Below are 16,706 nucleotides of genomic sequence, written 5' to 3'. Positions count from 1 at the left end.
AAGAAAAGAAAAAAGGAAAAAGAAAAAACGCGATTGAATATAAGAAAAGTTTCGAGGGAAAAAAAGAAAAAAATAAAGAAACACTTGTTTCTCTCGTCTAAGAATTTCGTAATCTTTGTTTGACTAAACGAAGCCCTTCCTCGCCTGCACGAACATTGACATCGTTCCCTCGTTAACAAGCTCACAGGGTTTCCTCTTTCGAACGAACGTAAGCATTGCGAAGAGATGAGATACCCAAGAGGGAAAAAGAAAAAAGAAAGAACAAGAACATAAGCTTTCGTCGAAATATTTCATCTTCTCCCTTCCTCTCTCTAAAGAATTTCCTTATTTTATTCGCTAATGATTCCGTTGGAACATTCAATCTTTGTATGTATACCTTCCGGTCCTTGAAGACACGCCAGTTCGATGGAATAATCCCAACAATCTAAGGAATTCATTTGCGTTTGGGGATCCCAAACAACATCCACACTGGGTCCGCTCATGTTAACGTTTGACTTATCTTTCTCACTTTTTCTCTTTCTTTGTCCAATAACAAGAATAAGATAGAAAGAGATAGTAACAATTAAAAAAGAATCCAAATTTCAGTCGCACTATTTTATCACGAAGGAACACAAACAGATTTGATTCGATTAAAATCGTCGTACGATATAAACTTTCATGTTTTTCGTGTGTTTCGGGGAGAAAAAAAAAAGAAAGAAAGAAAAAAAAAGGAAAGCAAAAAAAAAAAGAAGAAAGAATCTCCCGAAAAACTCCCGAGAAATAAATAAATAAATAAAAAATACGAATTTAAACGAGAACTTATAGTGTGAGCGCGCGCGCGCGCGCCTCCTATTTCAGGTTATCGACCAGCACAGCAGTGCACGACCGGTTCCAACGAAGGCAACCGCTCTTCTGTAAATCGGCAGGTAAGCGAGTATCTTGTACGACTGAAACGTTCCGTTCACGCACCTCCAACCTCTTCTCCGATCTCCATCTCCCCCTAACCCCTCTCTCTTAACTTACTACTCCTTCCTTCTCCCTTTCTCCCTCTTTCCAGTATTTCTTCTTCTTTTTCTTCTTCTTCTTCTTCTTCTTCTTCTTCTCTTTCAGCCTTTTCCTCTTCCTCGTGTCGACGATGAACCACCTCTCTACCTTTTCTTCCCTTCCCTCTCCCGCCCAAATACTCTGGCACTCTCGCTACGTTACAACTTTTCTCTCTCTTCTTGTTCATCATCATCATCATCATCATCATCATCATCATCATCATCATCATCATCATCATCATCATCATCATCATCATCTTGAGTCGTTTCAGTATTATTTTATGTGATCATACTTATGGGGATGGAAGATGGTCCACTTTTAATCGACTTTTTTTTATTGAACATTCTCACCATACTAAATTCCTCCTTTCTACCCCGTAATTTCGTGTCTTGATTGAAGGTAAAAGTATTATCAATGCCTTCATTTTATAATCATAGCTGTGTTATGGGGTAAAATTTTATCTCGTATACTAATGTTATTCAGACATTGTAACGATTAGTCACTTTCATGTCGATCATACTTAAGAGAGATAAGATATTTTTTGTTTTTCCCCTTTGATTTTCTTATCCCACTAAACTTTTCCCTTTCATCCATCCTGTAATCTCTTATGCTTGCGAGCTAAGAGATAGAAATGTTTTCTTTTAAAGTTTTCAACAACATCGTTATCTACCTAATATCCTAGCTATTTATCGCAAATGAACTTTTACCCAATATGACTAATTTTCGTTGTAATATCATTAAAAATTCATTGATTTAGGATATTTATTTGGATCTATCGGTAATGGTAACGTTAGAAAACATATACTTTCTTTTTCTTATTTTGTAGATATAATTGATGGTCGCGTTATAAACGATCGAAAATGGATTTAGAGATCTTTATGATTAGAACAGATATATCTGATCTATGCGTATCTTTCATGGTTGAAACAATAAACGTATGAAAGTAATATCTTATTGTTAAAAGGAAAAGATGTCTGCGTCGTTTAATTAATTGGAAGTAAGACGCGAATCGCCGAAACAATTAACGTCCGCTCGAACTGCACGGGTGGTGCGGCATGGAGCGACAGCAAGTCAAAACAATGTGTCTTTTTAGCCACGATCGTGGTCTTCCGCTTTTACTTTCCATTCCTGCTTCCCTTTTACCCGCTATATCCTATTTTTCGACTTTCTCTTTGATTCAATCACAAACCTCAAAGTACCTTTTTAAATCGCACCTATGAAAAGAGAGAACCTGCTATCGTGAGAATTACCTTTTTTTTTTTTGCGTTTAAATACTCTCATTAGATACTCTCCATATTGTATCGATCAGAATAATCGATTTTATTTTTTCGACATCTCAATACGCCATAAATAAGGTACAATATCATAATATATAACGAAAGATATACTAAGATTTTCTATCGATCTCATGATAATTAATTGATAAAGCAATAATACTATAGTCGTAATAAATTAATAATTATACAATATAATAATATCCCACATAAAAATATCCATGAATGAAACGTATCAAGATTCGCACACATATAAATATATATAAATATATAAATAAGTTATTAAGTTCGAAGAAACATTAATTAACTTACACTTATGTACCATTGAAGCAACCATTCAAGTAAAGATACGAATCAAAGTTCGAGAGAGTCGCTTCGATTAATGAACTCACCGAGAAATGTAATAATAATAATAACAATAGCAATAACAATAATAATAGTAATAATAATAACAATAATAGTAGGTGGCAAAGGTGCATCTTTCGTGCATCATTGTACGGAACGTGACCCTCCCTCCCACTCCCGCCCTTCCTTCCTTCCTTCCTCCTCCTCCTCCTCCTCCTCCTCCTCCTTCTATTTTATCCCTTCTCTCGTTGATTCGTACGTCGTCCTTATTTTATGCAACTGTGTTGTAACGACGCGATTGTTGTTCGAAGTACTCTCAACGAACTCGCCAATTTATGTTAGGTTCTCGGTAAATAGATAGTACCTCCTCTCTTTGCGTTTAATCTTCTCAATACGCGACTGATAAATTTCATCATGATAAACTCGATCCTTCATTATTTTTTTTTCATAGATTCGACAATAGATTCGATTTGAATTTAATTTAAAACTAATTTCGAGTAAACTCCTTTCGTACATTTTAAAATGGATGTAATCTTACGTAACGTTAAACACGCAAGTCTTCGAATCTTCTTTATTTTTCTTATTTTTTTTTTTTACCACGTACTAAGTACCAAGTACAAAGTATCAAGGTTTACTAAAATTCAGGGGAAAAAAAGGAAAAAAGATAAAAAGATAAATCGAAATATTTCTTGTTTCTAAGCACGAAATAATCGAGTTATCCAAGGAGATATACATACATACACACATGCTTATATTATCAACATCATTAATAACAGGTTTATCGCAAACTCATTCGAGCACGAAATCAGTATGATTTAAAGCGGACTTATGTTAGTTTATCGACTTACCATAAACCTATGTACGTTCACCAATTTGTTTCTCTCTATCTCTATCTATCTATTTATCTCTCTATCTATATGTATTTGTCCCTTTTTTCTTTCTATTCCTTCGAGAATAAATAATATATATATATATATATATATATATATATATATACACATATTATAGCTAAAGGTTTTGTTATGGAAATAATGGACGAATTTAGAACGGGCAGAATTAGTTCCTGGTCCGGTTCTTTTCTCCTAAGTTGTTTCACACCGCAAGACGTGCACTTCTCGTGCACCCGAAAGGTCAACTCGGATACACATTCACCTGTTCACCATTGAATCCACATCCCAACACAATGCCCCTTTCTTTTTATTACGATCGATAAAGATTAATAACGTTTCGAGAGTATCCACTTGCATTCTCGAGAGAAAGTAACACCGTGAGAGATTCGATTCTTCTATTCAAACAGATTGAGCATAGGTCAAAAGAGGTTATTCAAAATGAAAGATTGTGGTTCGATTACTTCTCGTTAAAATTATGTCTTATTCTGTCTGAATCAAAAAAGGAAATAGAAAAAAATCATTATCTTTCGATCGATGGATCATCCTGAGAAATACATACATTGAAGAGGGTGGGAGATAGAAAAGGGATTATTAAAATCGTCATATGAAAATCGATTACTTTTCATTAAAATTTTGTCCGAACAAAGAAACGAAATCGATCATTAAACTTCGATCGATGGATCATTATAAACGATGCATTGGATGAGGTCAAAAAAGGTTATTAAAAGTGAAAGATCGAAGTTAATTGCTCCTTTCCTTATTAAAATTAATCCTCGTTGAAATTGTCTTTTTTACGAAAGAAAAAGAAAATCATTGTTTTTCGATCGGCGAATTATCATGAACATGTCGAAGGATCGGAAGAGAGAGAGAGAAAGAGAGAGAGAGAGAGAGAGAGAGAAGGATTGTTCAAAACGAAAGACAAAAGACAATTACTCCTCGTTAAAATTACGTCTTCTTCTGTCTGAATCAAGAATAGTAATAATGATAAAAAAAAAATCGTTGTCCTTCGATCCATAGATCATCATAAACGAAGTCTCTCTCTTTTAGTATAATATCTCACACATGTTAATCTCCGAGGAGGAGCATGCGATGAAAACGTATGGAAGGACGTTCTCGGGGTTGTAATTACAGCTTTGTATCTTTCTGAAGATGGTGAAGAGAAGGAGGTGATGGTGGTAGTGATGGAGGAGAAGGAGGAGGAGGAGGAGGAGATAAAGAAGAAGACGAGTCCTTCTACGAGTCGTTCCTCCATTGTGCTGAATAACTGCACCGTGAAAATAACGCGGGATAGAAACGAAGTTAAGTGGACGTTTCAAAGGAATTGCGTCTCTATCAAAACCGTCCATCCTTCTTTTCGTCTATACTTTACTATTTAAGTTCATTATTTATCCTTCACGCGTTTCTTGAGTCGAATAACATTGCGTGTTAGTAAATCTTTCTTCGTGTCTAGTTTGTGAAGTATTTTTAAATCAAATTTCAATTTTTGTTAATATCATGGTGTTCTTTTTTTTTTTTTTTTGTTTTTTTCTTAGAAAATGTAAAATTAATTTTTTCTCGAGAAAATAAAATAACGAACACTGCGATTATGTTAAAAAAAAAAAAAAAAAAAAAAAAAAAAAAAAAAAAAAAAAGATCGAAAAAAATCAAAGTACAATTAATTACAATCGTAAAAAATGTACTCTTCAAAGAATACTACCGACTGAAAAGAATAATTGACCTTTCGAGGAATCGATTCTCAAGAACTAAGTTTCTTTCGATAGATCGAGAGATAACTCACGATTGAATTCCAGTTGAAAAGACACGCGAAGTCTCCTCTTTAACTTCCTCAAAGAAATTCCTTCTCCTACGCGTTACCCGATCGAGGATAGCTCATTCGTTAAATCGATCACGAAGAGTCTCGATTTCGAGGAATCTCGATCCCCGTTCGACCGAGGAAAACGAAAGACTGAATACAAATGAACTTAGTTCGATGCTTATAAAATATATATATATATATATATATCCTATGCGTCGAAATCTCTTGACATGATGTAAAAATAAAATATAACTTGGCTAATGTTAAGAGTTAAGAGAGTAACAAAAGGCAAGTCTCAAAACGAAGTGTAATATTTTTATTCGAACTGATTAACCGATTAAAAATCAAACGATAAAATGATAAATTATAAAAAAAACCAAATTATTACAAACTTCTTCTTAATTTTGTTTGGCTTTCCATTAAAAATAAAAATTAATGCGATAAAAGAATTTTCCGTTATTAACAATTTGTTCAACTAATTCAAGCAACTGTAGGGGAAAAAAAAAAGAAAGAAAAAAGAAAAAAAAAAATAGAAAAAGAAAAAACCTCGTGACAAACGAGTGACAAATAAATTAGAGAGAAAGCTAAAGAGGATGAAGAGGAACATTTATGAGATAGAAAAATTGTTGACAGCTGTTAATACTTTTGTACTTTTCGAATTAGTTACTTGGATATTCTAATTTTAATTCCAGATTTAGTTCTTAGTTGTTAGTTCAGTTATGAACGGTCTAATACTTAGGAGAAACAACCGAGAAAAATATTTCGTCGTCGAGGATGCATATCGACGAGGTTTAGCCGTGGGTAACGACCGCTATCGGTAATATAATAATATGCCAGCGCCATTCGGATCCTCCCAGAAGGCATCCAGCCTTGTTTTTCCCAGCTGATTCACAGATGTTAGACAATGACAACACAAGTAAGTAAGAGGAAGAACGGAGAATGCGCGGACAGTTACCTACCGTTATTTATGACTTTATTGCCATAATCTTCACTGTCTTATCTTTCAAAGGAAAATCTAAAGATATTCACAATACAATTACTACATATACAATACATTATCAATTAGGGGGATCGATATCGTTAAACATTCAACTCTGTATACATCGGTATTATCTAAATCGTTTATTATCTAGAAAAATTATACGTTTTTGAGATTACTTTAAATCTTAGTCAAGATATTAGTAATCTCCAAATATTTTGCTCTGTTAATATTTTTCTTTAGATATTTATTTATTTAATGTAAAAAAATTAAAAGAAAAATTTATGCAACGCACAATCCGTTTGTAATAAATTACATAAGAGACACACGAGAAAAGCTTTTGTTACTTGATCCTAACGGAATTCTAACAGTTTTCGATAGATCATGCTCATCCTCAATTCACTTTTATGTTTAGTATTTAATAGACAAGTAACGGCCGACGACGAGGATAACTGATCGAAAAGATATTTATCTTATCTAAGATGAAAATTATGGGACGTTTACCAAAGTTATTCATAACTCATTAGAGTGCGAATGCGATTACGGTTATAAATATTTCTAACTTCTACTAATATTGATAAACTTCGGAGTTGAGAGAAAGAGAAGGGTGGAGGAGATTTATTATAATCCACTTCTAATAAATACACAAGGTAAGTCAAATAATTTTGCCAATAAAAAAGTTATTTATAATAAAAATTCTATTATTAAAAAAAAAAGAAAAAAAAAAAAATTCATTCGTAATAAATGACAATAAGAGACAAGTAAGAAAAGATTTTGTTATTCGGAAACCTAACGGAATCCTAACAGCTTTCAATTGATCATACATATCCTCAATTTCGTTTTAACGTTTCGTATTAATAATGAAATAACGGGCGACGACGAGGTACGATTAATCGAAGAGATATATGTCTCGAAAGATAAAGATTATGGGACGTTTATCGCAAAGACGATATTGGAACGTGACGACGAGGCTGGCCTCGAAAGTTGTAGAAGAGAAACGTCGACCCCTTCGGGCCATTGTTTCTATCCTTCTCGCACCTCTCAAACACGATCTCGTTTTATCATATATAGCACCGCGACTAGCGCACTGACTCGCGAATCCACTAATTACAGGACAAAAACTATACATATGGATACGATGATAATAGACATTTATGTGACACGCTTTGACCGGACAAATGTCAAGAGAATCGTGACTATGCTGACCTCGAAACACCGAGATGACGAGAAAGAAAGAGAGAGACCTAGTTCCAGATAGGTAAGAATAAAACGATTAAATCGATGGTGTCGTATCGATTTGATTCGCACGAAATCGATTGATATATATATATATATATATATATATATATATATATATATATATATATATATAAGAAAAAAGATATATATAAATAAGAAAAAAAAAACTTTTTCCTTTTGCTCCTTTCACTTGACACTTATATTACTTAGACCTTTAATTAATTTTCTAAATAATATTCCTTTTATAATTGAAAACATTTGGATAATTTTTAATACCTGTAGATACATAGGTATATTTCTTTTTTTATGCAGAGTTATAGACACACAATCGTATATTATAGAGAAAAGATGAAAATAAATATATGCGAAGAATATCTAATGACGTTCTAAACCGATTTAAAGGAAGAAATCTCTAAGGGAAAAGAGGCGTATCGCAATGCTACCTACACTCGTGTACTTACTCGCATGACTCACGACTCTTGTTTAGAAGTCAAAGGGAGTAAAGCGCCGTACTCGTTTCCGTCACACTGATTTATTACGTCATATATGGTACGTGCAATTTGATATAAAAGTATTTCGAAATCTACCGAGAGAAATACTCCTACTCAAAGTCCCTAGTGATATAAATCCAAAGATCTTTGTATCTAAACGGAGCGTAGGATCTTTCAAGTTTCATTAAAAATAAAATATAATAATTAATTGGCATTTCATTTATATAATAATATATATATATATATATATATATATATGCATTTATGTAATAATATTTTAATGATAATGCTTAAACGTTTGTAACAATAAAAATGTAAGAATAAAAATAAAAGAATATATTGGTGTAGACAAGCAGATATTATTTAAACAAAGATACGCGGAAGAGAATAAAATAGAATAAAATTCGAGTGATCAACGTGAACAAGAACAATAATAATATATACTTATGTAAAATAGTAATGGTGTATTATGGTGCTACTAAGTTAAGCTTGAACCTGACCACGTTGATCGACTTCCGAGACCAAGCGGTGTAATTCCTAAGCAAGAAACGGAAGTTACGAGAGAAGTCGGAGAGCTCTCGTTCACCATCATCATCTCGCGACTATAATACATACTAGCGAAGGAAACTCTATCGGCGAGAGTTTATCCACCGCTTGGTTTTTAACCACAACACTTTCGAGCCCTCTCCTCCCTCAGTTCTCCCGCTACTTAGATTTCAACTCGGAGGAATCAAGAATCGACGACCACGAATGGTCTAGCCTAACAATAAGTAAGATCGACGACGTTCGTTAGTAAGTAAGTAACCAATGACTTAACTAAATGAGACTATTTTAAGACTCTTTCCTCAGGAAAATTATATACCTAGCCATATAGATATCCAATACCTATGACTTGTCGATCATTATAAGATTGACCTAAGTATATCGATTAATTTTAATTACCATCGATCATTTTTCATACATTATACCATCCGGTAATCTAATATTATACTATACTGTACTATATACAAAATATATTATATTACTAATCTGCAATACTAGCTTAGAATACTATCTAATACTATATTGTATCATATATATATATATATATATGCCTATCATGGCATATATCTATATATAATAATGTCAATTAAAAATATAATTTACATAGGTCAATTTCATCTAATTCCTGACCTTCTTAAGCTAACAATGAGACAAAAAATTCAGTGTTTTCTTTTTATCCCTAATTACTTTGACATGAGAGTAACGCGTATTTTAGAATAATCATAAAAAAAAAAAAAAAAAAAAAAAAATAAAGCATGAATTTTCATAAATGTCTATCTCTCGTGTGAAATCGATTTACAAAGCATGACGAAGTAACACGCAAACAGGCAAAAGTATCATCCAATAGCTAATTCAAATAGGGATATCGTGCGAAAGGGAAGTAGATACAACAAGTATCGTGCATTCCAATGGATATATTTATGACCTACATAAGAATAGGTAGATTTGTAAATCATGAAAAATATGAAACCATAAGAAATGGCTAATTAACTTCCCGTACCAACAGTGAAATCGAAAGATAAGAACAACACCTTCCTCGTCTCTCTCTCTCTCTCTCTCTCTCTCTCTCTCTCTCTCTCTCTTTTTCTTTATGTCATTTTAACGCGTTAAATAAACCGTTAGGTTCACACCGATATAACTGGATTTCAATTTTATATTTATATTTTTCTATTATTTACACGTATAACATATGTTTCTTGTATGTAATGAAAATATTACATAGACATAATATAATTATAAATATTTATTTAAATAGATATAGATATGTACATTTCTCTGAATAAGTAATAATAAATAGAGGTGCACTCGAATTGTTCGTTAAAATCTCCTAAAGTTAAATTATCGTGTTAATACGATCGTCGATGATTCATTATTATATTGTTTTCGAGCATCGATGAGTCATAATGATAACGAATCTAAATAAAAGGATGCATTGTATTGTATTTTAAAAGATAAAGGAACGAAAATCAAATTTGAATATATACCAGCGTGTACATATACATATAGATATATACCTATATAGATCGCACACATATGTATAAAAAACAATTTCTAGGCTTGTAGTTTTACAATATGAAAAAAAGAAATAAAACAAATTGAAACTAAAAAGTCTCGGGAAAGAATGTAATTGATATTTCGAATCATCTTTGACCTATCAAGAAACATCTAGGAACATTTGCCAACCATCCAATGGTACGTATATAAAAGCTGTGATCTTTTTGTTAATCATTTATAAGTACTAATTACTCGTAAAAAAGCTAACAAAACAATCTCTCCTTTCATTATCTCAAACTCATGAAACTCGATAAAAAAAGGTGGGAACGGATTTTCCTTTTCTCTTTCTTTCTTTTTCTTCCATTTTCTTTTCATTCCTAAGATAAGAATTTGATTGCCATTTCACCTCGAGTTTTTCTTCAAGGACACAAGCATGATATCGACAAACGATACCTTCTCTTACCGGAAAGGACATCCGGCACTCGATTCGGAAAGCAACGCGTTGCGAACGACCTAATTAATACAGTCTAGTTTAATTCATGGGAAACTTGCTCATTCTAACCGTAGTAGAAACGTGTTAAATAAGTACGTATATAAGTACATATTTGATAAAAATCATTTTAATCGTTCGAGGGAGAAGAAGAGAAACTAAATAAAAAAAAGAATCATATTGTATACTAATCGGGCGCGTTATCATGTTACATGCAAATTTTACTAATGAATTTCCTTAGATTTTTCTATAAACTAGTTACAACCACAATATTTTCTATTTTCTGATTCAATTATGAATATAATCGAATGAGGCTCTTTAATTTTTTCCATTTCTTTTCTTTCATTTTGTCTTTGTTTTTCTATTTTTTTTTTCTTTGTTTTTTTTCTCTCTTTTTTTTTTTTCAATAAAAAATAAACGATTAATATATGTCAAGATATATTTTACAACCTGTTACACTTTTCGAGTACCACTAGAAACGTGAGAACTAATGTCTCGACAGCGAACGTGTGAGCCATACGGACGAGTAATTCTTCCACGAGATCCCTCAGCGATAATTTCCACCTACATCGTGCCATGAATGGAACGTGCTCGGTGCCGTTACGTAAAATTCTTAAGAGACTTATTCGTTCAATCAGAATCGCTCGTAATCCTATTACGTACGTACATTCGTACACATGGGTAACGAAAAAGGCGGGATTTTCTAATCGAAAGATTCAATCATATATTTTGTATACAATTCGATCGATAAACAATGACGAAATTTTTAATGAAAATGAATGAAACTTTGATAAAGAATCGTCGATCGAAAATAACGATAATTTCATTGAAAATTTTCAATGAAAAAAACTATTGAAAATTCAATTACAATTTTTCTAATAAAAAAAAGAAATTCCAACATTTCTTATCGTTCAGTCCCCGATGGATTCTAGATCGTAAAACGAAAGCAGCGTGTCAAGTAGACTTTTTTTTCCAGAAAAACTAGCCCGTAACTCTCGCGATTGTGAATCGATTTACGGATCCGATATATAGGACATTAGAAAAAAGGAAAAAAAGAAAGAAAATCGACGTTGGCAAAAAAGGTCTAACGTGTGACAGCAGTTTCTAAGTAAATTTACTCAAGTTCTCGATATCGAAGAAATATCTATCGAGTCGTTAAACTAATGATCGTTCGTGAAGCGATAGCTTGTGAAAATTGTCGAGGATATGTTAAACAAACGTTAAACGTTAGATCGAGGTCGAGTATTTCTAACTTTAGCGATAGAAATTCAAAACACGAACGTACTCATGATCGATTCTTTTCTTATTCAAAGCACGAGTCCATAGTTTATGAAAGATTCGAATCTCAAAGATGAGAGGAGTGTTATTATAACATGTAGGATCGATAATCTCAAGTCGACGGTGAACCTCGGTGAAGGTCTAATCTCGATGGAAATGATGGATAAAATGAAAGAGAAAGAGATAGGCGTGGTTAGTGAAGGACAAAGTGCATCTCGTAAAACAACGACACAACGTGTACACCTGCAAAGATATCGTAAGAGCTACTTCTAATGCAACCATCTAAAGTATTATTACAATACTATTACATTCGTCGGTTCTCTTTACATCGACAAATTCGATCACCTTTTTCGATCCAATAAATATCTCGTAATGGTCGATGACATCTTTGAGAGATTTATCGAACGTTAAAATGCTCGTAGATCTTGTTTTCGATATTACAAATCGATCGATTCGATCTTCCGAATAAATCTTATGGACGATCGTTTGTTCGTTTCAATCGTTACAACCTTTTCTTATCGCCAGTCAAAATTATTACAATGAGATATTTATTTAGGATTATCTTTTTTTTTTTTTTATATATATTACGAAATACAAACAAAAAAATTTACATTGTACGATTCTATTATTTCTCATTTTGTAGAATCGTTTGACTCTTGATACTTTTTTCGTTAGTTTTTTTTTTTGTTTCTATTTCTTTTTTGTCATTTGAAAAACAATAGTTCGTTAACTATAGAACACGCACATTGTCACGCATATGTACGCGGATATATACGTCCAAAGAAGCAACACCACACCCTGCTGTATAAGAATCGTATGGCCGTGCAATGCGCCGTGCAAGCGACGATAGGAATGCGTATGAGCGGGATAATACTACGTGTATGCAACATATAAACGTGTCTAACACGCGAGCTCGCTTTAGAAAAGTTCGCACGGTAAGTTCGCACCCACGTCTAATACTAGAGAGAGAAAGAGAGAGAGAGAGAGAGAGAGAGAGAAAGGGTTACGTTAATCGTCTATTGGGTGCACACTAAACGTAAATAAAAAGAAAAGTTAGATATGAATAAAGTTCCTTATGTAATTGCAATTAATAATCTCTACGATTATTATCTTTTTTCTTTTTTTTTTTTTTTTTTTTTTTTTTTTTTTTATATATTGCTACGCATATAATATCGCAATCGAATAATTTTTAATATTGCTGAGTATGTAAATACAAATAATCATGATAAATATGAAAATAATGTATGTAAAATTTTATAAAAACGAATGGCAATGAATTCTGCATTTTTCATATGTCTAACAAAACCATAATCAAACGCAAATAATTCTAAGGTTTATCTATCAACTCTATCCACGTATTAATTTCGTACGCATCGACGGAAGTGCACACTGCATGGTCATCGCATCGTAACGCATGCGTGACTCGTCGAATTTTCATTACGCAATAGAATTACTATACGTTATATTCCTATTAATATTATGAACAATAAGCGTGTTCTTTTGTTTCAAAGAATACTATTGAACTTAATGAAATCGAATATTATTGAAGACGATGAATTTAATTCTCGAAACACACACTTCAAGAAATGATAATGTACACGTTGGTAGTTGTTACGGTCACAGGAAAAAAAAAAGAAAAAAAAAGATAAAAAGATTCTATGAGTTAGAACGAAATAGAGAGAGAGAGAGAGAGAGAGAGAGAGAGAGAGAAAGGGAGAGAGCGACTCAATGTGAACGTGTAAGAATAGTCAACGGTGAAAATGATACACTTTAACACCCTCGGAAGATGTTTCAGGAAATCACAACGTACGCAGTCACAAGAACGAAAAAGAAGAACTAGAAACAGACAAATTGCAAGAGTTAGAACAAAGTTGAGAGACACAACATTCGAGCATGTACCTATTATGCGTTCTACCTTAAGGATAGTCAACGTCTCGAAAGATATTTCAAGAAATGATGACGTAGGCGTTTCAACTCAGTCCACAGGGAAAAGATAAAAAAAGAAAAAGAAAAAATAAAGAATAAAAAGTACAAAAATTGTAAGATTTAGAACAAAGTAGAGAGATTGAATGTGGGCATGTATATAGTATGTTCTACCTAAAGGATAGTCAACGTCTACTTGTTAGTAGCAAGTATTCCATACGTCGTTTCGTTCCAGGTCACAAACTCTCTCTCTCTCTCTCTCTCTCTCTCTCTCTCTCTCTCTCTCTCTCTCTCTCTCTCTCCTCTGCATCTACATATATATATATATATATATATATATATATATATATATATATAATACATAAATATGTATATGTGTATTTGTGCTCCCTCTTTCCTCCCTATTTCTACTTGGATAGGCATTTGCTAGGGCATTGCCGGTACGGTTTCTCTTTCTATCCGTCTTCCTCTTCAGCCCCTTCCCCTCCTCCTCGTTCTTCTTCTCTTTTTCTATTTCTCTCGTTCGGTTGGTTATCGTTAAGTATAGACCGGCGCTATGTGCACTCTGTACCGTTAGCAGGAATAATCGTACTCGTTGGCCGGTGCATTTACTACTAGCAGAGGAGGAGGAAGAGAGGAGGATGAACGTGTTGCGCGGAACAAACCGGCAAAGACTCCGACGACGACGACCGACCGATCGAATTCGCCTCGGTTAACCCCGGCTTAACGGTAAGATCGAAGATTCTCGATATGCTTCCGTACCTCGAAAATTATTCGCTTCCGTCTAATACTTTTGATAATTTTTATATATACACATATATATATATATATATAAATTAAAATTATGAAATTTATCTAATCAAATTCGATTAGTTAATCGGCGATATATAAGTACATTGACAATTTTAATATCATTGTTATCTAAAGAAATAATAAACGATATCATAAATACTACGGTAAATAGTATAATAAAATATAATAATAATAATAATATACGGTATAAGTACTATATACTGTTTAGATTTTATTTTACTTATACTTTATATTCTGTATAGAATAATATTAACAAAGGGCAACATCAAAGATGCGAGATTTGTAGTTTTATAATATGAAAAGAAAAGAATTCGCTCAAAACTTATCGAAAAAGTAATAGATGTATAATTGATTTTTAATATCGTCTAGGAATTCTTTTGACCCACTCCTCTATACTTAAAATATCATAAAAAGTCATAAGTAAATTTAATATTTATTTTAAAACAAGTATGGTACCATTAAATTTCCTGTCGTGCTTATACATCCGCGCTAACGAGCACGTTGCTTTATGTTCACTGTAAGAGAAAAAGAGAGAGAGAGAGAGAGAGAGAGAGAGAAAGAGAAGAGGTTGAGAGAAAGAGAAAGACATAATATCAGAGACCAACTCGATACGATCGCCTTGATTTCATCCGATCGGAGAACGCTGTAATAAGTAGAATCACAGATAGCAATCTAACTTCTTGATAGGTAGACGAAAAGGAAGAAGAACGTAAGTACTTCCACAGACACATATGGAAACACAGAAGCAACCCACACGTATATAAAAGATAGGAGGAATTCTCTAGGAAAGAGGAGAAAATCGAATGCATGACGTTTAATCGCTCGTAACACACGATTTTAAAGCCTTGTTTCACCTACAGCGTCACGTTTGTTTTATCTTCTAAATCTTCGCCGAACAACAATCGGCCTCTCGAAACTGTGAAAGTATCGGGAATAATCCTCCTACCTTTTTCCTTTCTCATATCCGACGTTTAAATACATCTTTCTTTTCGATTACGAGGGATCTACTTGTTTTTTATTTATTTTTTTTTTTTCCCATAGAAACACAAAAGAATATTCCGTATCAGATTATTTATCTAAAAATTTCTGAAATATTCTTTCATATCTTATATAATTTATCTTTTCTTATTGTATCATAAGAAAAGAATTGTACAGGATAGCCCAAAAGTTCCTAAGCGAATCAAAAAACTTTCTAGATGATTGTAAAAATCAATTATATTAAGCTTTACGATTCGAAAAAAGGTAATCTAAAAAGTCACGAAAAAAAAGCAATTGATCTTAAAAATTACTTGAAAACTTTTATTCCAACCTGTATATATTTTATTTTTCCTAGAAATGAAATTAAAAGAAATATAAAATATTTCATAATTCTAAAGAAACTTTTAACATAAAAATAACGTAATATCAAAATATTTCTAAAATATAGTAAAAATAAAACATAATAAGAATATTAGAATACATTAGAATATCATCGCCTACTAGAAATTCTAAACATTCGTGTATGGATAACCATGAAATCATGATCTATCGTTTTCCAGTTTCCTTATCCTGCAATGGACTACACCAATCAACACGTATATGGATAAATATATCCTATTTATAGAAGGAACACATGTATCTAACGTCGATTCAAACGATTCGTGACAGCCTGGAAAGTTATCGATTAACACCGAATATGAACTGCAATAGAGCATTCACCGTTATCAGTACATTAATCTTTATTAAAACTCGAGCGAAAAATACTATACCTATCGTACTGCTTATTGCACGTTTGTTTTTAATGTGAAAAAAAAGAAGAGAAAATGAAATACAAAAAAAAAAAAAAAATTAAAAAATTTAAGAAACGTTGCATTGATCATAAATAAAGAAATAATAAATTTAAAAAAAGATGTAGCAGAAAAAAAAATGTATTAGCCGTAGTAAATAGTCATGTCGAAAAATATATTGTCGTTAATTTAAATACAAAATACTGAAAATACCGACATATTGATACTATTATCATATTATAGTATCTACAGCAATAATAAAAAATATTGGAAAAATTCTGACGTTAATAAATAATATAGTGTTATAGTATAGTAATAGTTTATTTTAATAAGGTAATAAAAAATTTCCGATGAAAAAAATAT

The 16,706-nt window shown here is 32.4% G+C and overlaps 1 protein-coding gene and 2 long non-coding RNA genes across 11 annotated transcripts in view; 2 read left to right on the top strand and 1 right to left on the bottom strand.

Annotated features, from left to right (window-relative positions):
- LOC124954881 overlaps positions 1 to 16,706 on the bottom strand; it is a 49,315-nt gene that overhangs the window by 6,789 nt on the left and 25,820 nt on the right. The window contains exon 1 of one of the 4 annotated variants that reach the window (XM_047508473.1): positions 377 to 946. The exons of the other annotated variants lie outside the window; for them this stretch is intronic. Coding sequence (XP_047364429.1) covers positions 377 to 482 — 106 coding nt within the window. The 5' untranslated portion in view covers positions 483 to 946. Of the gene's footprint in view, positions 1 to 376; positions 947 to 16,706 lie in introns of those variants that run through there. 4 annotated transcript variants of the gene reach the window in all.
- On the top strand, positions 871 to 8,243 carry LOC124954888. Its single transcript, XR_007102702.1, has 4 exons — positions 871 to 905; positions 6,020 to 6,243; positions 6,722 to 7,564; positions 7,858 to 8,243. It is a non-coding gene; the product is annotated as an uncharacterized LOC124954888 (long non-coding RNA).
- Positions 11,807 to 16,696, top strand: LOC124954887. Of its 6 annotated transcripts, none has more exons than XR_007102699.1 (4): positions 11,807 to 12,097; positions 12,564 to 12,776; positions 14,342 to 14,493; positions 16,116 to 16,696. It is a non-coding gene; the product is annotated as an uncharacterized LOC124954887 (long non-coding RNA). The 6 variants fall into 6 exon arrangements; XR_007102700.1 differs by having other exon boundaries at positions 11,808 to 12,097; positions 12,578 to 12,776; positions 14,345 to 14,493; XR_007102697.1 differs by having other exon boundaries at positions 11,808 to 12,097; positions 12,578 to 12,776.

The sequence above is a fragment of the Vespa velutina genome, chromosome 16, assembly GCF_912470025.1.
Source record: "Vespa velutina chromosome 16, iVesVel2.1, whole genome shotgun sequence".
Classification (NCBI taxonomy): Eukaryota; Metazoa; Arthropoda; class Insecta; order Hymenoptera; family Vespidae; genus Vespa; species Vespa velutina.
Note: the sequence above shows the minus strand (reverse complement) of the source record. Positions and strands in the feature narration are given on the sequence as shown.